This window comes from Tachysurus vachellii, chromosome 17, assembly GCF_030014155.1.
Source record: "Tachysurus vachellii isolate PV-2020 chromosome 17, HZAU_Pvac_v1, whole genome shotgun sequence".
Lineage (NCBI taxonomy): Eukaryota > Metazoa > Chordata > Actinopteri > Siluriformes > Bagridae > Tachysurus > Tachysurus vachellii.
In genome coordinates this window covers 13,642,631-13,666,821 of record NC_083476.1, presented here as the reverse complement: position 1 = coordinate 13,666,821, position 24,191 = coordinate 13,642,631, and the positions used below count along the sequence as shown (strand labels likewise).

The 24,191-nt window shown below is 38.7% G+C and overlaps 1 protein-coding gene across 3 annotated transcripts; it reads left to right on the top strand.

The window, feature by feature from the left end:
• The first annotated feature begins 302 nt into the window (after positions 1 to 302).
• On the top strand, positions 303 to 16,369 carry elmod1 (ELMO/CED-12 domain containing 1). 3 transcript variants are annotated; one of them, XM_060891686.1, is made up of 12 exons: positions 303 to 375; positions 641 to 696; positions 3,073 to 3,218; positions 3,323 to 3,351; positions 4,062 to 4,159; positions 4,691 to 4,820; positions 5,954 to 6,087; positions 6,831 to 6,899; positions 10,773 to 10,796; positions 11,110 to 11,160; positions 13,795 to 13,928; positions 14,042 to 16,369. In XM_060891686.1, exons 2-12 carry the CDS (start codon positions 680 to 682, stop codon positions 14,215 to 14,217), a joined length of 1,008 nt encoding a protein of 335 aa, XP_060747669.1. In that variant the 5' UTR covers positions 303 to 375; positions 641 to 679; the 3' UTR covers positions 14,218 to 16,369. The 3 variants fall into 3 exon arrangements, with proteins under 3 accessions (XP_060747669.1, XP_060747668.1, XP_060747670.1); XM_060891685.1 differs by having other exon boundaries at positions 306 to 375; positions 628 to 696; XM_060891687.1 differs by lacking the exon at positions 10,773 to 10,796 and having other exon boundaries at positions 306 to 375; positions 628 to 696.
• The last annotated feature ends 7,822 nt before the right edge of the window (positions 16,370 to 24,191 follow it).

The following is a 24,191-nucleotide window of genomic DNA, read 5'->3' as shown; positions in this document are numbered from 1 at the left end:
CAGGTGTATAAAAATGAGAGCATGTAAGTCTCTCTGGATGCGAAAGTGTATACGAAATGCTTTAAATGTAATATTTGTCCCATATATCTATTTGTATTATAAATGTATGTACATTTATAATAATCCCAAAGAAATCCATTTCAGTCCCAGATTAAAACACAACCAAATGCGGAATGCTTAGTGAATTCCCATGCAAGGTAGTGTATATGTTAAGACAAATAAGCAGTAAGTGTGTGTTTCTACAATAAGCTGAGTGTTTATAATGGCGGCCTATAGGGGGATTAGGGGCGAGTCCGTTTGCGCATGCGCGCTGCAAATCGGCCGAGGCACGCGCGTCGCGTCGCATCTCATCGCAAAGAAACGGGCAATTTCCAGGTATTAATTTCATTCTTGCGACGTATTTAAAGCACGAATGTCTTATTTAAACTGTTTGCGATTTTTTTTTGTTAGACGTTATTATGCTTTGGTTCTTCGAAAGGATGCGTATTAGAGAATATCCGTGACATGTATCCTATTAACGGAGACACAACAGTGATGAATGTAGACATTAAACCCAGTCGCATTAGCTTGTGATGCTGCAGCTGATTCTTCTGCTTATTTCCTTATTGTTGTTTTTCTCTCTGTCAGATCTGTTGCGCAGGTGATACAGCGGATGAATCTGGGACACTAAACAGTCGCCATGAAGCATTTTCTAAGGTAAAGAGCCTCCATAAATATCAACATCCAACCTGCTGTGTTTATTGTACAGGACCTCCTTTTTCTTATTTATTACCTCATGTACTGTATATCAGTGTAGGTATCAGGGTTAATGTTATTCTGTCCATTTACAGCATTTAGCAGACCCCATTATCCAGAGAGACGTACTTTATAACATGTTTATATTATTGAGGGTTAAGGGCCTTGCTCAGGGGACCAACAATGGCAGCTTGGTAGACATGGGATTCAAACTCACAACCTTCTGATTGGTAGCCCAACACCATAACCACTAAGCCACCACAATAATACTTTTTGGGTCTGTTTTGGGCCTCGTAAATCCTGATTGAATTTGAACACTCATGCTGGAAACAAATGAAATGAAACAAATCTCATAATAAATGCACAATATTTGACCTAATTTATACACAATTTTTTTTATTTGATTAAATTTGAACCGTAATTTCAGCAGTTGTCCTTCTTCGGACCACATGTCGTATGTTCTACGGCATAACAGGGACACTGGACAAGTCCTGCTCATCTATCACTTTATCTATAACAATCTGGCATGTCAAAGTCACTCAGATCCTCACGAGAACTGTCTGTTCACTTAATACCTTACTTTCTTAATCTTACCTCTTGACAGGTGCCAATGTTATGAGGTAATCAACATTATTCTGGTCTATTATGATTTTACATTACTTCTACATTTTTTGTTAGCAATGTTTATTTTTATGTTTGTTAACTGAGACTTTTAGATGTTTACAGAATTGTTTTTTGTTTTTTTTTTCATTTTAAAGGCATTTGAGTAAATCTTGACTCAATATTGCCTGTTTGCTAATGGAATGTGACAATTTTATATTATTATTATTATTATTATTATTATTATTATTATTATTATTATTATTATTACTTTCTCAGCCTTGATGCCCGATGACGCCCGAGGTAGTTCGGATAAGCAGTAGAAAATGAATGAATGAATTACTTTCTCATTGCAAACTTTCTTGATGCGCTTTGACCCATTTTTGAAGGCCTTTCTGAGCTTTATAATTAGTTTGGCTGCTCTTTGGCCCATTTACCCCAACATCCCAGATGACTTTCTGATGTCCGGCGTTAAAACCAGGAGCCAGATTTAAAAAATAAGATGAAAAAAAGAAAGAGTTGCTATACATTGTGCGTGGGTAGCACTGACAGATTACTTTTCGATTGGATTTCTCAGTTATCCTTATGTGAAAACGTTTTATTCTATGAGAAAATATCCAGATGGTATTATGCTGCATTAGAATAAAGGATGCAACTTAAATTTTCTGATTAAGGCTAGGAAAAAAGTAACATATACCATATGCATGTATTCTGTTGTCTACTGCAGCTGTCTTGACTGCGGTCTGAAATTAATGCATGTGTGCTGCACTTAATGTATGTCCCACTCAGGTATAAAAGTGATTCAGAAGCGTGTGTGTGTGTGTGTGTGTGTGTGTGTGTGTGTGTGTGTGTGTGTGTAAAACCAGCTCATGCATTCAGTTGCATTTATATTCCATCACTCATGCAGATTTCGGAAGACAGCAGAAGGAGCAGTGATGATACAAATTAATTATTTAATAATTGAAACCATAATCTACTGTCAGACAAACATTTCGTATTAATAGCAGTACTAATAAAAATCTGTTTCTAACAGTCTACTAAAAATGTGAATAATATGGGTAAATTTCCCCTAATATTACAAATCCTAATCTAGTTTCTTTCAAATTTTTCCTGTCAAATATATATAATATATATATCTGCCTAGTAGCTTTCAGGAAAATGCATCATCCTTTTTGGCTTATTACTGTTTTCTCATTCACCAATAAAGTGCAATTAAGTAAAGGAATGCATTCATAAAAAACAAGCAAAGATACAAACCAGCTATTACTGTTGTTATTACCTAATAGTTTATACACATGAATATATTCTGTTAGCTCCTCTTTTTCCTGAAAAACATCTTTTCCTAATTTCAGAGCTTAAAGATTATTGGTGTTAGTTGATAGAATATGTTAAATAAGGACAAAAAGGTCATATACTTTGATTATGGCTTTTCAGAGTCTCACAAAATGGCTGATGTGGCCCTGGTACGATTTGTTTGACACCCCGTTGTATTTAATGCATGTCATATATATTGTCATATATGTTAAAATGTGATGTTTTGTTACCAACGGGATCTGCCTCCTATCATGGCTTTAGTGTATTTTCTTATGCCTTCTATATTTCTTAGCATGACTCTTGGTATGAGGTGTGACTCCGCCCCCTGGGCCAAGCCACTTTAATGAAAACAAGGTGAAATACAGAGCTCTCTGTTTCTCTCTCTCTCTGTTTCTCTTTGTTCCCCCCCTCTCATCATCGCAGGGTGCTGACGCAGTTTCTCTTATTTCTGTACTGCAAATGTTTGTGGCGAGGTTTGAAGTTTATCTTCAGGAAGGTGACAGGACGATGCGAGCTGCAGCGGATCTGCTACAACAACAAGCCTGGTGCTCGCCGGACCCTGAAGATCGGTAACAAATCCAACTACAGCCCCATCTATGTATCACATTACATTGTAGAGCATATTCTAACATTTCCTATATTTTCTTTTTTCTCTTTTTGTTTTGTTTTGTAGAATCCTCGCTCAAATGTTCTAAAAGGGAGGTAAGTAAAGAAAGGACATCAAAATATAAATAAACGAAAATATCAAACATGTTGCAATGTTGGGGGGTAAATTTGTTACACACATCTATATTTAATAATTAAAAGTGTACAAAGAATATGACCAAACACTTTGCAACCCCAGCTAATTTATCTGTGTAGACATATCCGAAATCAGAATGTCTTTGTGGGTGTGGCCTAATATTATAATGAGCATGTTTGTTTGGCACTGATTTATTCTCCTGCGCCTTTCAAGCAGAACAAAACACAACCACACAATCAGTGAAATACACCAAGCCACACGATAAAAGAGTTAACCTTTAGACACTAGCTAGTTTACAGTTGTTAGCTGTGACACACTAGGTCTTTGTTGAAAGCGCTGTGATTGGTCAGGAGGTATAAACTTATTTAAGTTTGTCAATTTAAATCCCAAGGCAGCACATGGAAAACATTTAGTATTACTGGAGCTTACATGCAAATGTAAATGGTCTTCTAGAGCGTTCTATAAGTGTCCGAGTTATAAAATAGACGACTGGCACTTTAGTACTGTTTGTAACCTGACATTAAAGCTTCATCATGCTAATGTGGCCCTTGGACTCTTGACTCAGGCCTTTAATTCTCAGTTGTATAAATGAGTTAAGTGTAACCCACTCTGTTATAGACTATCTGCCAAATGTCATAAATGTAAAAGAAATGTCACTCTCCCTCATCAGCTTCTGCAGAATGCTCTCAGCGTTCACCCAGATGCCGTTGAAAAGACCATAGATGACATCATGGCCTTGAAAAAGATCAACCCTGACACAAATCCACAGTAAGCACTGGGTTGGTGATTGTAAAGCAGGCAAAAATTATTAATAGCTAACAGCGATACAGAAAAAAAACAAGATGATTTGAGTAGATGAAAAAACAGGAAGTTACAAGAAATACATTGTAGTAAATTCTATTCTTCTATCACTGAAGTGGTATAGTTAGCACTGTTAAATATAGCATTTTGGTATAGTTAGCTACCAGTAGTCTATCTTTTTAAATAAATATTTAAAGTATTTCGCTGATGTTACACAGGAATCTCAGCATTTATCCTTACAGGAGCTTACATGCATTGCTTCCATAACCTGTATTGCTATGTATTTACTCAACACTGTAACTTGGATTTACTTTTCAAGTGTTCTTTAAAGGCCAGTTGTTGTTTTTTTTTGTTTTTTGTTGTACAATTTCACAGAGCACGATCTTGACCACTGAACAGTTTAAGCATGTGGTATAAAATAAACGACTAGGTTTTTCGTCCTGTTTGCGCCCTGACATTATAGCTTCATCATGCTAATGTGTGTGTGCTTTCTTCCAGGCTGGCCATCTCTCTGCAGGCGAGCCTCTTCCAGATTGTGGGCTACAGGAACTTGGTGCTGGAAGTGGAGAAGTTGCGCAGGGAGCCATACGACTGTGAAAATCCCGATCATGAAGAGATGCTTATGAAGGTATCAATACATAACACATTTAAAAAATTCAGCACTAAAACTGCAAACTTAAAAAGATGTAATGAATGTCGTATCTAACTCTAATGTATTTAGGGCTGATTTAATTTTTTGAATTGTGTTTCCTGATTTTTTTTATATTTTTGGTAGGATGCCATGTTGCTTCTTGTCCATCTTGTCCATCTTTTTATTTTTTTACTTAAACACTGGTTTAGCTGTAGTACATGACATACACTTCTAAAAATAAAAAAAATTTGAATATTCAATACAAATTGAATTATAATTTTATTAATCACCTACACATGACACAAACTGCTTTTTTTTTGACATGTCATTCAGCAAACTGCTTTCTTCGACTGCATGTGTGATAAAAATACAATTAAATAGAATTAAAAATAGACTAGAATAATAAGAATAGAATTACAATAAAACTGTACAGGTAGGAAAGGAGGTAAACATAGAGAAAATATAAAAATATAGTATAAGGATACAGATACAGTTTGACTTGTCAGGCTTGATATGGAAAGTGGTGGCTCAGTGGTTAAGGTGTTGGACTAATCTGAAGGTCGTGAGTTCAAACCCCAGGGCCACCATGCTGCCACTCCTGGGCCCCTGAGCAAGGCCCTAAACCCTCAGTTGCTTAGCTGTAGCAATGAGATGAATGTAAGTCACTCTGGATAAAGGTGTCTGCCAAATTTTGTAAATGTAAATGTCTTGGTAATGAAATGTTTTTATATGAGTACGACTTGTAGAAATAGGCTTAATAATATAATATTTGTTTTTAATTCTAATCTCATAATGGCAAATGTTAAATAATTTCTATTGCTTAATATTTCTACCTGTTCTTATGTGGGGGTTTTTTTTATCATGTTGGCAGTCACTTCTAAGCCCTATGTAGTGGGCCTATATAATGAATAGAGAGCCTTCAGAAGAGATATTTGGGGTTTCAAACGAAACTGTCAGGTGTACATGAGCATGCTTTCAGAACAAGTATGACTAAGCCTTCTCACTTATTCAAATATCTGAATAATGCATTTTAAGTAATGAAGATTTGACCACACTCAGTATTTTTTGGATTATTTAAACTGATCTGTGTGTGTGTGTGTGTGTGTGTGTGTGTGTTTAACCTTGTGTAGCTGTGGAAGACACTCCGTCCTGATTCTGTCCTTACTGGACGCATCTCTAAGCAGTGGTGTGAAATTGGGTTCCAAGGCAGTGACCCCAAAACTGACTTTAGGGGCATGGGCTTATTGGGTTTACACAACCTACTGTGAGTTCTATCTATCTATCTGTCTGTCTGTCTGTCTGTCTGTCTGTCTGTCTGTCATGTGGCAGTATGTCTTGTATTTCTGTGCTGCCTGTGTAAACCCCTGCTTGACACTAACACAGTGTGTTAACATACATTAACATGTGTAAACAAAAATTTGTATTTAGCAGCATTGATTAGACAATAAAACTTCTGTATAATTAGGACTGAACAGTATAATGGGATTCTGACAGTAAGGTACATACATTTATGTTTTTAAGCAGAACAAAGGGATTAAGGCACTTAATCATGCACTGGAGATGAATGCAACACTAAAGGGACAAAGATTCAACAGAACTCATACATCAGCGTGAGCCCTGAGCTGTTAAAATCACTTCTTTGATAGTCAGGTGAATTTATTTTAATCGCTCAATGATGTTCTGTTTCATTTTCTATCCTGAGTAGATGTGAGACAGACCACATTGGAGTGTAGGATGATGAATCGTGTTATAATGTAAAAAAAGTGTGAAACGTTGTAGCTTAACATTCGGAAAATGCTTCTTTGAAACAAAAAAAACACAAATGCGGTCCTAACTTAGTTGTGTATATGCACTGTGTGTTGTTCTGCTGTCCTGTCACTTGTGCAGTGTACACAGAAATATTGCTGTAATTAGCTGTGAAAGCACCACTGCAATTACGCTTCATCATTTATAATGCTGTTTAATCAGAGGTTGTGTGCCTTTGTCCTGTTTCATTTGTTCTAATAGGTATTTTGCGGAGCACGACAAGGCCGCCGCTCTTCAAGTGCTGCATGACTCTCTGCAGCCCAAACACAGGTCAGATCCTGCTCCCTGTCACATGCTTTAGCTTGCTGTCTGCACTGTACGCATGTCTTCTAGTTTGTACTTTTTATTTATTATTATACTTTTACACAGTATAACTATACCTATACTTCTAAAACTAAACTATACCTAAACTTCTTTCCTGTTCTGTATATTTTCAAAGCCCCATGCTGCAGCTGACTTGTTATTACTGCAATCAGAGCCTTTTCCTTATGTAAGATTTTAAAGAAACAGAACAAAACAGCTGTCATCCAGCAGGAATGAAGCTAATTTATGACCCAAAATGATAAAAATAAGGCACAACAGCAATATTGCTCTTTACATTTTTTTTTTATTTCAGCGTAGAAAATTCTATAAATATTACAGGTATATAAGGTACTTTTTAAATGTCACAAATGGCAGTTTTACCATTTTTTCCATTAGAACAAGCGCACACATGTACCCTTTGACAGTCTAACACAACCCCAAGAAACCAAAGAGACAGCTGTTCAGTTTCTAGCTGTCAGTATTCAATATTTATTAAATTAATGCTTCATTAAAACAACTTATAGCAGTGTGTTTGGCCAGAAGAGGGAGGGGGCGTGGCTTCTCTGTGATGTCAGAGTGAAGTGTCAGTACTAGTGAAGAAGGCACTATATGACCTCTGTGCCTATCACTCCTAATGGAGGAGACATGGCCTCTGTGCCTGTAAGTCTCAGTTATGTAGGCATATCCTCTGTGTCTGTAAGTCTCAGTTATGTAGGCATATCCTCTGTGCCTGTAAGTCTCAGTTATGTAGGCATATCCTCTGTGTCTGTAAGTCTCAGTAAAGGAGACATGGCCTCTGTGCCTGTAAGTCTCAGTAATGTAGGCATATCCTCTGTGTCTGTAAGTCTCAGTTATGTAGGCATATCCTCTGTGCCTGTAAGTCTCAGTTATGTAGGCATATCCTCTGTGTCTAAGTCTCTGTTATGTAGGCATATCCTCTGTGCCTGTAAGTCTCAGTTATGTAGGCATATCCTCTGTGTCTAAGTCTCTGTTATGTAGGCATATCCTCTGTGTCTAAGTCTCAGTTATGTAGGCATATCCTCTGTGCCTGTAAGTCTCAGTTATGTAGGCATATCCTCTGTGTCTAAGTCTCTGTTATGTAGGCATATCCTCTGTGCCTGTAAGTCTCAGTTATGTAGGCATATCCTCTGTGCCTGTAAGTCTCAGTTATGTAGGCATATCCTCTGTGTCTAAGTCTCTGTTATGTAGGCATATCCTCTGTGTCTAAGTCTCAGTTATGTAGGCATATCCTCTGTGCCTGTAAGTCTCAGTTATGTAGGCATATCCTCTGTGTCTAAGTCTCTGTTATGTAGGCATATCCTCTGTGCCTGTAAGTCTCAGTTATGTAGGCATATCCTCTGTGTCTGTAAGTCTCAGTTATGTAGTCATATCCTCTGTGTCTAAGTCTCTGTTATGTAGGCATATCCTCTGTGCCTGTAAGTCTCAGTTATGTAGGCATATCCTCTGTGTCTAAGTCTCTGTTATGTAGGCATATCCTCTGTGTCTGTAAGTCTCAGTAATGGAGACATATCCTCTGTGTCTGTAAGTCTCAGTAATGTAGGCATATCCTCTGTGCCTGTAAGTCTCAGTTATGTAGGCATATCCTCTGTGTCTAAGTCTCAGTAATGTAGGCATATCCACTGTGTCTGTAAGTCTCAGTTATGTAGGCATATCCTCTGTGTCTGTAAGTCTCAGTAATGTAGGCATATCCTCTGTGTCTGTAAGTCTCAGTTATGTAGGCATATCCTCTGTGTCTGTAAGTCTCAGTAATGTAGGCATATCCTCTGTGCCTGTAAGTCTCAGTTATGTAGGCATATCCTCTGTGTCTAAGTCTCTGTTATGTAGGCATATCCTCTGTGTCTAAGTCTCAGTTATGTAGGCATATCCTCTGTGTCTAAGTCTCTGTTATGTAGGCATATCCTCTGTGTCTAAGTCTCTGTTATGTAGGCATATCCTCTGTGCCTGTAAGTCTCAGTTATGTAGGCATATCCTCTGTGCCTGTAAGTCTCAGTAATGTAGGCATATCCTCTGTGTCTGTAAGTCTCAGTAATGGAGACATATCCTCTGTGTCTGTAAGTCTCAGTAATGTAGGCATATCCTCTGTGTCTGTAAGTCTCAGTTATGTAGGCATATCCTCTGTGTCTAAGTCTCTGTTATGTAGGGATATCCTCTGTGTCTAAGTCTCTGTTATGTAGGCATATCCTCTGTGTCTGTAAGTCTCAGTAATGTAGGCATATCCTCTGTGTCTGTAAGTCTCAGTAATGTAGGCATATCCTCTGTGTCTGTAAGTCTCAGTTATGTAGGCATATCCTCTGTGCCTGTAAGTCTCAGTAATGTAGGCATATCCTCTGTGTCTAAGTCTCAGTAATGTAGGCATATCCTCTGTGTCTGTAAGTCTCAGTTATGTAGGCATATCCTCTGTGTCTGTATGTCTCAGTAATGTAGGCATATCCTCTGTGTCTGTAAGTCTCAGTTATGTAGGCATATCCTCTGTGCCTGTAAGTCTCAGTAATGTAGGCATATCCTCTGTGTCTAAGTCTCAGTAATGTAGGCATATCCTCTGTGTCTGTAAGTCTCAGTTATGTAGGCATATCCTCTGTGCCTGTAAGTCTCAGTAATGTAGGCATATCCTCTGTGTCTGTAAGTCTCAGTTATGTAGGCATATCCTCTGTGTCTGTATGTCTCAGTAATGTAGGCATATCCTCTGTGCCTGTAAGTCTCAGTAATGTAGGCATATCCTCTGTGCCTGTAAGTCTCAGTAATGTAGGCATATCCTCTGTGTCTAAGTCTCAGTAATGTAGGCATATCCTCTGTGTCTGTAAGTCTCAGTTATGTAGGCATATCCTCTGTGTCTGTATGTCTCAGTTATGTAGGCATATCCTCTGTGCCTGTAAGTCTCAGTTATGTAGGCATATCCTCTGTGTCTAAGTCTCAGTAATGTAGGCATATCCTCTGTGTCTGTAAGTCTCAGTTATGTAGGCATATCCTCTGTGTCTGTATGTCTCAGTTATGTAGGCATATCCCCTGTGCCTGTCGGACGAGGCTTACGTTAGCTCACTGTTTTTGCTAAATAATTAACAGTAGTTAGTAAATAAAATACATTAAGATTTAGAGTTATTCAACCATGTGGGAATTTAAGAATTTATTGAAAGGCTAATATATTCTATGTTAAACACTTTATTTATGTATGCATTATGTACAATATGGCCAAAGGTTTGCTTACACCTTACCATTACACATATACTGTATGTGGTTCTTCCCCAAAACTGTTAAAGGACGTGGTTGTCGAGGATGTCTCTTTTTGCTGTAGCATAATAATTTTTCTTCACCAAGAGAACTAAGAGGCCCATAGCTTTTCTAGCTTGACAATGCCCCTGTGCACAAAGTGAATTACAGGAAGACATAGCTTGGCAAGTTCATAGTGGAAGAACTTGAGGTGACCTGACCTCAACCCCACTGAACACCTTTGGGATGAATAGGAACGCCAGGCATCTTCATTTGACAGTGCATCATTAAAATTCCTACAAAGTGGAGGTTCAATAAGCATCTGAAAGTGATTGTCAGCTGTCCACAAACCTCTGGCCATATAGTATACAATAAAAGGGTCTTCTTTATTTAGAAACATGTCTGAGACCATCAGCAATTTTATGTTGCAGACATTGTCCATACATCACCCTTTGTTTTTGCAGAAAGGTCTCAGTTTGCTGAAGAATATGCACAGCTGTGAATGAGATTTGACAGTTTTAGCATGCTCTGTCACCATGCATCGCACATAAACACCTTCCTTTTCTGTTCTTCTCGTTCATTTTTTTGTTTTTGTCATCGCTTTGTCATGTGCAGGAACATTTCCAAAGAGGAAGCCAGGTACTCCATCTTTTCTCTCTCAGTAAGAATTCCATTTGATCATTTTTATATTAATCTCAATCTTACTGTATATCTTTATCTGTTCTTCTCTGTCTCTTAATCTCACCTCACTGTATACACAAAGGCATTATGCTCCATTGTAGAAGTGGTTAGTAGCAGTGAATGCTTTCTCTTTTTGCCTGTCTCATTATTGTGCTGTGTGTGTTGCTCTGTATTCAAATGAATTCAGTTTTGTATTAACGATGGATTTCTTGAAGGATGTGGCCTTTGTGGATGTGCTTAAGTCTTGTTTAAAATTTCTGTTTGCACACAGTAAGATGAGCAAAGCTGAGTGGGAGAAGCAGAAATTAGACAAAGCTATTGGGTGAGTGCAACTTTTCACTGCAACAATGTCGGCCATTAGAGTTCTGCCTTGCTCTAAATCTTGCAGACTTTGTGTGAGCCTGTCAGCATGCATTCTCATTTGTGTGCACCCAACACACACACAAACACAAACACACACAAACACACACACACACCACATAAGAGTAAGGCATACTCAAAAAGTTTTTAGAAATCGATAAAGAGATTATTACTGATAATATCACATAAAAAGAAAAGAGTTTAAAATGTAGAATCTTCCACCTGATATACTACACAAATAATGATCGTGGTTCTCAGTGATTTATCACTGGGAATAATTGTGATCAGTGATTGGTCATTGGGAATGATGGTGATCAGTGATTGGTCATTGGGGATGATGGTGATCAGTGATTGGTCATTGGGGATGATGGTGATCAGTGATTGGTCATTGGGAATGATGGTGATCAGTGATTGGTCATTGGGAATGATGGTGATCAGTGATTGGTCATTGGGGATGATGGTGATCAGTGATTGGTCATTGGGAATGATGGTGATCAGTGATTGGTCATTGGGAATGATGGTGATCAGTGATTGGTCATTGGGGATGATGGTGATCAGTGATTGGTCATTGGGAATGATGGTGATCAGTGATTGGTCATTGGGAGTGATGGTGATCAGTGATTGGTCATTGGGGATGATGGTGATCAGTGATTGGTCATTGGGGATGATGGTGATCAGTGATTGGTCATTGGGAATGATGGTGATCAGTGATTGGTCATTGGGAATGATGGTGATCAGTGATTGGTCATTGGGAATGATGGTGATCAGTGATTGGTCATTGGGAATGATGATGATCAATGATTAGTCATTATGAATCTAGAGATAAGAGCATTAGTGAGGTGTGGTGCATGTTGATATTCCAGTTCATCCCAAAGGTGTTCAGTGAAGTTGATGTCATGGCTCTGTGCAGGACACTCAGCTCTTTCCACTCCAACCTTGTCCATGTCTTCATGGACTTTTGTCATCCTGGAACAGGTGTGGGGATCTTAGTTGCAGTGCAGTGAAACTGTAAGGCTGCAGCATTTTTTTTTTTGGTAGATGTAGACAATGCCATTACTCTTGCCGTGTAATGTAATCAAGTAAACAATTTATCCTAGTCAGAGTTTCGCTGATCTTTGATATTGTTTTATTACTAAATAAAACTTTTTATTCAAACAAACACCACCAGTGTTCTCTTTGTCTGTGTTTATGTTTAGATATACACTATATGACAAAAATATATAAACGCCAGCCCATCCCAGATACTGCCCTTCCCCAAACTACTGGAAGCACACAATTGTCTAGAATAAAATTTTGTATGCTGTAGCATACAGTTTCCCGTTACTGGAACTAAACATGTTCCATCATGACTTGTACAATGCGATCTCCATGAAGAGTTCTGCACAGAGCCCTGACCTCAACCCCACTGAAAAACTTTGGGATGTATTAGAATGCTGAATGTGTACCAGGCCTCATCACTTGACATCAGTGCCTGACTTGTGCCTTGAAGAGTGGAGGCTGTTATTAGAACAAAGGTACGGGAAGTGCTGGTTTAGCAAAATCAATGCTAATGTTTATGGTTATGGAATGGGTATATATGGGTGTGATGATCCGGTCCATATGGTGTAGTGCAAATGTGTGACCTATCGACGTTAGCATTTATTAAAAACAAAGAAAAAAAATATTCCAACCCATTGTTTTTAACAGTTTGGGACAAAATGGTCAGAGGTATGTGTAGGCGAGCCAAATAACAAAAAGAAGCAGGATTTTAGGATTGTTTTATATATTCACTTCACTTCAATTCAATTTTAATTTATTTGTATAGCGCTTTGAGACAATTGACATTGTCTCAAAGCAGCTTTACAGAACATAAACATTAAACAAAAGGTTAATGTAATGAATAATATCAAGATTAATATTAGATATATTCAGATGTGTTTGTATTTATCCCCAATGAACAAGTCTGAGGTGACACAGGCGGCTCTGGCAACCTAAACTCCCTTAGATGGTAAAGGAAGAAACCTTGAGAGGAACCAGACTCAAAGGGGAACCTCATCCTCATCTGGGTGACACTGGATTGTGTGATTATAAATATACAGTCTGACAAATGCTGTATTGATGAGGAGGTTTTTGTCCTCAAACCACATGGAGTTGCCATCTCCTCTTATATAGCAGTATAGCAGATGCCTCAGGATCCTCACAGAGTTGGCCTCAACTCAGTGGAGGTCCAAAATATATATAATGTAATAAATAAAATAATATAAATAGATAGATAGCTTTGTAACAGACATTGAACACACACACACACACACACAAATTATTATAATAAATATAAATGTGTGTGTGTATATATATATATATATATATATATATATATATATATATATATATATATATATATATATATATATATATATATATATATATACATATATATATACATATACACACACATACAGTATATATATATATATATATATATATATATATATATATATATATAGAGAGAGAGAGAGAGAGAGAGAGAGAGAGAGAGAGAGAGATCGCTCTAGCAATTAGCAATGAGTGCAAACTGAAGTGAATATAAAGAAGCTAAACTTGATGTGTTGTGATGCAGATACTCCTTTGCCATCGTCGGCATCAACATCACGGACCTGGCCTACTCGCTGCTGGTGAGCGGAGCTCTGAAGACTCATCTGTACAACGTGGCACCTGAGATGCCCAGCCTCATGCACTTCCAGCAGACCTTCTGTACGTCTCAGTTCACACTTCATTGAAAGTGTTTTGTCTTGATGCCTGCTCCAAGAAAAAATCTGCATCAATAATAATGTAATAGCTAAATATTTTTTTCTCCTTTTCTTCAGGTTATCTGATGCAGGACTTTCACCGATTCTGGATTGAGGAGGACCCGTGTGACATCATGGAGTTCAACCGAGTGCGCACCAAGTTCCACAAGCGCGTCCTGAGGCAGCTGAAAAATCCAGACATGGCCCTGTGCCCTCATTTCACTGCCTCCGATCTTCACCTCGTCAACCTGTAGTTCCTCACCTCATCCCACACCTCTGACCTCTTCCCATTCTTCACTTTGTCTAAGCTTTCTGTCATCACTGCCGACTGGACACACACACACACACAGACACAATGTCAGTATTTATGGCTGCGCTGCTTTCTCTGTCAGACACGTAGAAAGCTCAATTTTTACACGCCATTGTACACGAACATTATCTCGATAGAATTTAACACGCCGTTATCAACAATTCAGACGTGCAAAACACTACAGCGTCATAAATAAAAGTGTTTCCTATCTGATTAGACAATGTGAATATAAGCTTCCGGTAAAGCTAATAGAGATTCAGCCAAATGGACATGGTGATGGACAGTCAGTGAGGGCTTGTTAAAGCAGTATCGGATCACAGCTTGTTGCAGAGACATTTATTTCCTTTGTAATGGACACGTCATTGACACTGAAATTTTTTTAAATTTTATTTTTGGTTTTAAAGAAAAAATTCACCTTGGATGACTAATTCTGATTTAATGGGATGTTTAATGCCATCCAAGGTTTATGTTTAAAGGTTTATGAGTGAAAAGTAACTTCTGCCATCAACATATTGGTCTATTTGTACTTTAGTTGATGGATTTCTCCTTTACCCACAATGCTGTTTGACTTGTGTGTACATTGTGGCTGCAATGAGATTTAGTGGGATTTTATTTCTTGCTTGATCTCTACGTAAGAGGGAGTAGGAAGTTTGTTAAAACAATTTCATTTAGTGCAACTTATTATTTTTTAGTAGTTTGAAAACTCCAACACAGTGGTCATTTACATTCAACCTCAAACACTATAGAGCTTAGGTTTACTTTCTTATTAATACACTACTGTCAACGGTATCATGGTCATAATCGAGTCTCTGTCATGATGCGGCTGCATTGCATCCTGGAACCTTGAGTCCAGCGTTTGCACCAGTGTCTCCGCTGCTTCCATTATTGTACATTAACATGATGACTGGAAAATGGTGAATGAAAAAAGAAGCTCTTGTTCTCCTGGTTTTAATATCTTACTTTAAAAGTCTGAACATTATCGCAACAGATTAGCACAGGAATCACTAAACACGTCACAAATATTTTAATCAGATATTCGGTGTCGAGTGAGTTACAGAGCTCCCTATTGACCAGTAGGTGGAGCTTTAACTCCGAGTCCATTGTGACACAGTGCACATGAGCTAACAGATACCCCATGCTTATTTAGGTCAAACGAATAGAAGCAGTTTACATTCAGCCATTTACAGTGTGCTTAGTGTGTGTCGCTCTTATATCTCTCATCATTTGTGATTTCTACATTTTTATGACAAATATTAACCAGAGAAGTTTCCGCTGCCAAGAGTTGTCGAATTTGAAACTCTGCAAAATGGTGATAGTGAACATTTTGTGAACATCATCGTAGACTATTCATGATGCTTTGGTGTTGATGTAAAGCCATGATCATGGAATGTTCTAGGTTTTTTTTTTTTTTTGCCACCAAAGCAATAAATGACATTTGGGAGAGTCCTTAGTTTATTTATTTGTTTGTTTGTTTGCTGAGTCATTCTATTTACTCTGCTACACTTATAACAAGCATAAGCATCTACTTACTATTAAGATTTTTTTCTCTCTGTGACTTTTCTTTCTCTGTACAGACCTGGAAACTTGACACTCACAGGGTTTGCACAGTGACTTGTGTTTGCTTGTGATTTTTTTCAGTTAGTTTATTTGAAGTAAAAGAAGAAGCCTTATTTATAAGCTTTATTTATATATATATATATATTTATTTTAGCACTGCTCTGTCACTCAAAAACTAATCTGAGTTTCTTACAATGTGAATGTCGCCAGTTTTAGCAGCGTTCAGCATTTTTTTTTTCTTCAGGACTCATGCATTGTGTGGTGTTTTAAGCTAAACTGTATAAGTACTGACAACCTTTAAAGTTTTATAAATGGTTAGGAATTAGAAGCGCTTGCTATACATACTGCTTAAGATGAATTAGATTTTCTCTTGATAATGAAGGCTCATCTGTGTGCATGGCTGAATATTCATCTCGCTGTCTTTCTCGCTCATTGGATTATTGGATCAAAAGCTTATGTCATGAGATTAACTTGTGCAGTGTGAAGGGTACTTAAAAAAAAAACATTATCAGAGCTATATATGTGAAATAAAAATGATATGGAAGGATTTTTGACTTTTTTTGTACCTCATCTTTATCATATAATCAACATACTGGGGCATGACTCATTTAAATCAAGTTTAGTATTCAGTTATTCATCTTAATTTAGCATCAGTTATTAATTACAGTCCAAGTGAACATAAGCATATACAGAAAAGTGACTACTGAGGTTTTAAGGGTTTAAAATTTTTTTGAAAATTATTTAATCCGAATTGGGGAACAGTAGCTTGCTTAATTCCCACCTCTGCCCTGTGTCTGTGGAGTTTGAATGATCTCCCTGTGATTTAGGGCTATCCTCTGGGTACTCCGGTTTCCTCCCCCAGACTAAAGACATGCATTATAAGCTGACTGCCTTCTCTACAATTGTCTCTGTAGTGTGTTAATGGATGTGTGAGTTTGTGATTGTGCCTTGTGCAGGCTGTCCCCTACCTTGTGTGCCTTGTAAGTCCCGTTATATACTCCAGGTTCTCTGTGCAGGATAAGCGGTAGGCAAAACGGATAGATGGATGGATGGATGGATGGATGGATGGGTGGATGAATTTAAACCAAATTTGCCTCTTTTTGTTTCCTAAAAACTGTACATAAGCATGTGATTTTCATAAACAGCAATGTTTTAGATGAAGTACAGTATTGTAATGATTGAGAGACACCGCCTGAAGCAGGGATTGAACCAGGATCTCCATGGCAATCACCCACATACAGAAAATCAGACCCAATTGCAGTAGCAAATAATCCACAGCTTTAACTTGCAAAAGTAAAATACAGTGAGACTTACACTGAACATGGGACAAATAGAAAATAATGAACAAAACATAACAATGAAACGGGAACCTGGAAACATAGCCGACTGTACCTAACAAACACAAAACAATGACAGATACAAAAGGGCTGATGTATATAGGGAAAAACATTAGGGTAAATAAGGAACTGGTGACATGGCGGCAAGGCTAAACAATAGGAAGGGCAAAGTAAAAGCCGGCTATGATGAAATGCCTTCCAGCACCATCTGGTGGTGTGTCAGGGAACTGTCACTAGCTCCTGTAGTGTTTTATTCCTTTTACAACAAATTGATATGTTTAGCAATTAATGTTTAGCAATTAAACAATGGCAAATTATACTTTTATCCATTTCTAGTTACATTAAGTTGTGTGGAATGTTCCTCAAACCACATTATTTCCAGTTATCACTTTATAGCAGCTATTAGCAGTTGTTCTTGCTGTTAGTAAGGAAAGAAAGCACAATTGATGTTTTATCAATGCTAAATCAATGTCTTACAGAAATCATCATTACATCAACAATTACACATTAAAAGCACATTAACTATGCAGCTTCAACTACTGTCAACTACTAGAAAATAACAGCTTCTGACCAACTGTAACCCTGACTAGGATAAAGCAGATGGCTGAAATTGGCTGAATCATTCTGATCACAATCAAGCATTCAGCCTTGTGGTATTATAACAGCTCTCAAAGCCTAGCTAGCTACAGTAGGTAGCTACAGTGCGGCTAGTCAAGTTAATGCTAGCAGTTATTTATTTGCAGCTGCATCAACACCAGACATTGCTGGCTGTACTGTTGTGCTCCTACTACTGGTTACCATATAAATAATGTTTATCAGTGGGTGGAGCATCTAGCATTCCAAATCACAAGCCACTAAAATGAAACATTCTGGTGGGAGATTTAGTGTTCGTGTATAAACTTCACTTCTGTATATATGCACCATACCATACGATATGAAGGAGAAGCAGTGTGTGCTCCTTTCTACTGTCTTCATCCCCCTTCATTTCACTCTGTAGTCGCTGCACCAAGTCACTCCATATTTGCATAAATTTCATTTTTCATCTACATTGCAGCCCACTTCTAGTGACGAACGGAAGCTGTCGATCATGTCACCAGAAGTTGGCAGCTCTCACTGAAAATGAATGTGGATTTGTCTCTGAGTGTGAGTATGTGTGAATATAGAATTAGAAAAAGCCGAAGAAGAAGAAGAAGAAGAAGAAGAAGAAGAAGAAGAAGAAGAAGAAGAAGACGTTATTTGCCACCTACACAGACCACAGTAAAGCCCTTTTCTTTAGATATCTCCGCTTAAGAAGTTGGGTCAGAGCACATGGTCAGCCCAGATACAGCACACATGGAACAGAGAGGTTTATGGGCCTTGCTCATTCTGAACTTCCGATGAGTAACCAAGACATTCATCCAATATTTTTATACACTTTAGCCATTGAGGGTTTCCCAAGACCATGCTCAAGGGTGTGTCAATGGCAGCTTGGTGGTGCCGGGTGCGTGACTGCCATTAACCACGCATCCAATGTCAACGTAATAAAATCTGTTCACAATAAAAGGATAATTAAATAGGTTTTTATTTTGGCATTTTTATGTTTGGACCACTTAAGATTTCCTCTTCCACCATATTTATGTATTATCCTGAGCAAACCTGCTTAAGACAACAAATAGAGCAGGCTTGATGGATTAGGGCTGGAACTGAATTCTACTGAAAACAGATCTTCATGAAAGAAGGTTGGTGGTCATTGATCTAAGCCAGCTCTGCAGTTTTATCTGCAAAGTGCAATTGCACCTGTGATTTTTTTTTAAACCACACGGGCACTACAACTAATTTCAGCTATTCAATCAGTTGATCTTGGCCTCAGAGAGGCTGTTAGCTGTGGCTCCTGTAGGGCTGGAATCAAAAGCTGCAGCCGCACTGGCCTTTTGCAGATAAAAGTTGTTTGGAAAGAGCTTACTGGACCCCAGTTAATTGCACGTTGTTGGTGCAGTTTTCTAGTTGCTCACACTAGGGGGCAGTATCGCAGCACTCCTCACTTCAGGATTTTTTATTAAGACAGCTGACTTTTATCAGGATTTACTACAAAATAATGAGCACTCCATAATTATAAATGTTATATTTAACATTCCCATAATCATCAGTACAACAAAGGTTTGCTTAAACGTATATATAAATATATACAAAACATAGATATATATAAAATATATATTTTATAGGAAGATAAAGTAAGGAATGAGTCATACATCCACAGGAAATGTCTTGACACACAGGTGCTAATGACACCTGACAGCTGATCTGAAATCAGACACGCTGTATCACACGCTCAGTCCAGCTTTTCAATGCACGGTCCTTCTAGTGGTGCAAATGGATGACAGTACTTAGCATACTGTCCAAACACGTCATGACAGGGGTGTCAGGAAGCATTAAGTATGCTTAAAGTGTGACAACAAGGCAGAGAAACGTACGGCAGACACATTAACCAAATGCCAATTACACCCCTGTGCACCATCCTGCCGCTTCATCAGCTAGTCTCGACAGTACAATCCGCAAGAATGTTAATGAACATGACCTAGCTGGAATGAATGGATGAAAATGGCACACTCTGTGCGGTTGCAGGAGAAACTCTGAGCTGATTGAGTTATTGAGCTTAATAAAAGATGAGCTGGGTTTCTTTGGCACCTCATCTAGAGTGACTTTAGGTAGCTAATTAATATTCCTCGAGCCTATTGTGACCACTGGCCGTAATTCATTGTACAGTAGTATGCTATCCGTACTCCCCATGCAGAGAAGGAGACATCAGAAATGGCTGCTCGAGATTTTCTCTCCAAGGCCACATCTCTCAGACTGTTGCCGAGTATTTCTCCTTCAGCATTTCTTATGTCCTTTTGGCCTCAAAGCTAAGATGCCTTGTGATTTTTGCAACTGTAATGCCAAATCCAGCTCCATTTCTGCCTTAGGAGCTATTGGAACTATTCTCTAGATACTAAGAGTGATAAATAGTACAATTGTATTAAAATGAAATTTTATTTGTATACACTTTTTTTTTAACAATGGATATTGTCACAAAGCAGTTTATAGAAATACATCAATTTAGGATATTCAAAGGAATGGCGTACAAGACAGTAGTGAGGCTAGCTATGCTGTATGGGTTAGAGAATGCAGCAGAGAAGAAAAGACATGAGGCAGAAATTGAGGTAGCAGAGATTAGGATGTTGAGGTTTCCTTTAGTAGTGACGAGGATGGACAGGATTAGGAACAAGCACATCAGAGGGACAGCTCAGGTTGGCTGTTTTGGGGACAGACCCAGTAAACCAGACTTAATGTATTCATTTTCATTCATCTTCTACCGCTTATCCGAACTACCTCGGGTCACGGGGAGCCTGTGCCTATCTCAGGCGTCATCGGGCATCAAGGCAGGATACACCCTGGACGGAGTGCCAACCCATCGCAGGGCACACACACTCTCATTCACTCACGCACCCACACACTACGGACAATTTTCCAGAGATGCCAATCAACCTACCATGCATGTCTTTGGACCGGTGGAGGAAACCGGAGCACCCAGAGGAAACCCCCGAGGCACGGGGAGAACATGCAAACACCACACACACAAGGTGGAGGCGGGAATCGAACCCTGACCCTGGAGGTGTGAGGCGAAGGTGCTAACCACTAAGCCACCGTGCCCCCCTTAATGTATTCAATGAGACATAAAAGCACTTTTGTACATCGCTCTGGATAAGGGTGTTTGCACATGCTGTAAATGTAAATGACAAGGATAGACAGGATTAAAAACAACCATTTCAGAGGGACAGCTCAGGTTGGCTGTTTTGCAGACAAGGTCAGAGAGGCTAGATTGCGATGGTTTAGATACGTACAGAGGAGGGAGATGGTTATATTGGTAGAAGGATGTTGGAGATGGAGCTGCCAGGTAAGAGGTCAAGAGGAAGGCCAAAGAGGAGATATATGGATGTGTTAAATGAGGACATGAAATTAAATGGTGCGAGAGTAGAGGATGCCGAGGATGGAGTTAAGTGTAAAAAGATGATTCGATGTGGTGACCCCTAACGGGAAAAGCCAAAAGTTGAAGAAGAAGATCAATTCAGGATATGAATTTTAAATTTAGCAATTTATCCCTAATGCAAGCCAGCGGTGACAGTGGTGATCAAAAGCTCCCTGAGAAAATATGAGGAAGTAACCTTGAGAAGAACCAGACACAAAAGGGAACTCATCCTCATCTGGGTGATACCAGACTGTGTGATGATAAAAAGAAAAAAGTACCTACTATACTGTATCTGTACACCATATAGTGAAGTGCAATTGTGTAAGCAGGAGCAATTGAGCAGCTTATGAATATGAGCATCAGTGTAATTTCTGAATTCATTCTAGTTCTAAGGTTTTCTGTTGAAGTTATGTTCCATGAAATCGTCAATAATGGTGACTTAAACGCAAAACCGATCACGGCAATTACAGTCCAAAGCCATCTCCATGGTTTCTCCAAGTGGTACCTTACAGAGCAATCCCATGCATCTCCAGACTGTCCATGTTAGTTCATCTTCAGTGGCAATAAGCTACCTCTAAGTCATGAGAATCCAACCAGAAGTAGGGCATCAGATTGGAGCAGGTCCGGAGAGCAGAAGTGGTCAGGCACATGAACAGGAGGTTGTCTGTGTGGATAAGTACATGGACTTATGCAGATAATCAATATTCCTAGAACCAACTTTGACTGCTTGCAAATATTTATTCTAATATCAACTGATGTCTGATATGTCTGTTGCCCCATGTGGAAATAACCATTCTCTACCAAACCCTTGTTGGAACCCACTCTTATACTCATTCGTAAACGTTCTCACTCTATGACTAAGATCCTGCTATGTGATGTTATCAGCTGCTATATACCAATTCACCTCTAACCCTGCCTTGGTGTCTGCTGGGACTGCTGGGTTATTGTAGTCACAAATCATGATAAACTGTGTTTATTTTTCCAAACGTAGTGCTCCCTGTAGATTTGGTACCTCACTGAGAGCAGTTTGAAGAACTAATCAATATTTCTAGAACCTACTCTGACTGCTTACAAAGACTCATACGTGCATCGACATTATGTGTGTCGCCCCATGTGGAGAATTGGCCATCATTTAATGTTCTCCATTTAACCACAAACGCATGTCAGACCTTTTTTCTTTAGGTTTTCATTTCAGGAGCATTCTTTAATTCTGTCTTTTTGTTGTTGTTATGAGTTATGAGTTGTTATGAGCTTGCCTTATGTTGCTTACAGGTCATTATCAGCCGCTATACCCAAATTAAGCTCTATTTACCTCTTAGTACCCACTGGGTCCATACTGTATCTACAGAGCATAATAAAAGAGATGTTTCACATCTCTGTAGACCTTCATGTGGATTTGGCAGCTCATCAAGTGTGGCAAATCAATATTCTTCAAACACACTTTGTCTGCTTGCAAAGAATCGTTCATATGTGAATGTCGCTCATCCACTAAGCTCATTGCTCCACGTGGAGACTAAGCCATTAGAAATCACTCTCTTCTCTACTCGACCAGAACTGGATAGCTCTTTAGATCTGTTCTCTCCATGTTCTTCCAATTAAGTTCAGTTATAGCATGGTGTCTCTCTTAACTGCTTCTTTTACCATGAGTTAAATCCTGCCTTGTTTTATCAGCTGCTAAACCCAGTCCACCTCCATTTCCACCGTAGAATCCATTTAGTTAACATGCTTGTGATAGAGAACATACTGTAATAAAAATGATAATTCATATTTCTTTAGAACTCTATCTTGTCAAGTGTGGCGCCTAGATAAGTGTGGCTCTGGGGAGCTAATCAATATTCCCAGCTAATTTAATATTATAGAAATGTATTAATCTTTAAATATACGTATAAAAATACTGATTTTGATGATGGTAGATGAGAAAAGCGGCATGCTCTTAGATCATCCTCCACTTCATTTCCCCTGAAGGTCATTAGTGCTTTTCTTTCTGTTCTGACATATGTACTAACATCTGTTGGAGGAGGAGGGCATCTTATTCCTCCCCCTCTCCAAACACAGCAGCTCTGTAATATTTATTCATGTTTCCAGTGCACAAAGCCTTTTGTCTTTCAGGTGTCATGTTAATGTCTTTCAGTCAGGGAATATCACCAATTTCAGTGTCTGCAGTATGGCCACTTTGGCTACCTGCTCAGATTTACAGCAAAAGTATTAATGGTATGATGCAGAATTGACTCATAGATTTGTACTCAATGAGCACATTTTCATCCGAAATGAATTTGTGCATCTGCCTTTGTATCTTCCTCCAATCAATTTTTATACATCATAATTAATCATGATGGCAATCCTGGGAATCGCACTAGCCGCTTCCTTCTACTTGAAGTTCTGTTTAACCACGCTCTGCTGCTTTCGCTCCCCGCAGGAGAGCTTCGTACGGGCAGCAATAATGAGAAACACCAGAAATTCACATATTCATTAATGGGAGATTAGTATGCCACGCATGAAGCGTTGTCTTCTTTTGCTGCTGTAGGTGGAGCGAGATAAGGTCTGTGGTGTTAAGCAGAGAGCCGCAGTGCACAATCATCAGAAAACAGAGAGCCAACCGGAGGGATATTGAAAGTCTTGAAGCGTAGGCTAGAGAATGTACAGCTGCTCCCAGGATGCTCTGCTATTACACACAGCAAGGTCGTATATCTTATTTGGAATGGTTTAGGATGATGTAGAGCCTTAATAAATCATACATATATAATAGGAGTGCAGCATGATGCCACTATTTGTATCTGTTTACACAAGTATCTTCATATCCATATCCATACACAAATATCCATATCTCTATCTGTATTTAAAGCTGATCACTTTTTTCAAAAAATTTTTTTTTGCTCTTGTAATTAAATTTAAACCCTACTACCCTTGCCCACATTATTGTAATCAAGCTAGCAGATTGTATTTCCGAAATTATAAACATAATAGTAATCTAGTGTAACCCTTCCTACTGTATCTGATTTGTGTTCGTGCCCACATGAAAGTAGATACCTCCCACTTGCA

Bases quoted from the DNA above. Each gene is read 5' to 3' on its own strand.
- elmod1 (XM_060891686.1), top strand. The intron at 3,352-4,061 runs GTAAGTAAAGAA...CTCCCTCATCAG, and splicing joins TCAAATGTTCTAAAAGGGAG to CTTCTGCAGAATGCTCTCAG. The intron at 6,900-10,772 runs GTCAGATCCTGC...TGTCATGTGCAG, and splicing joins TCTCTGCAGCCCAAACACAG to GAACATTTCCAAAGAGGAAG.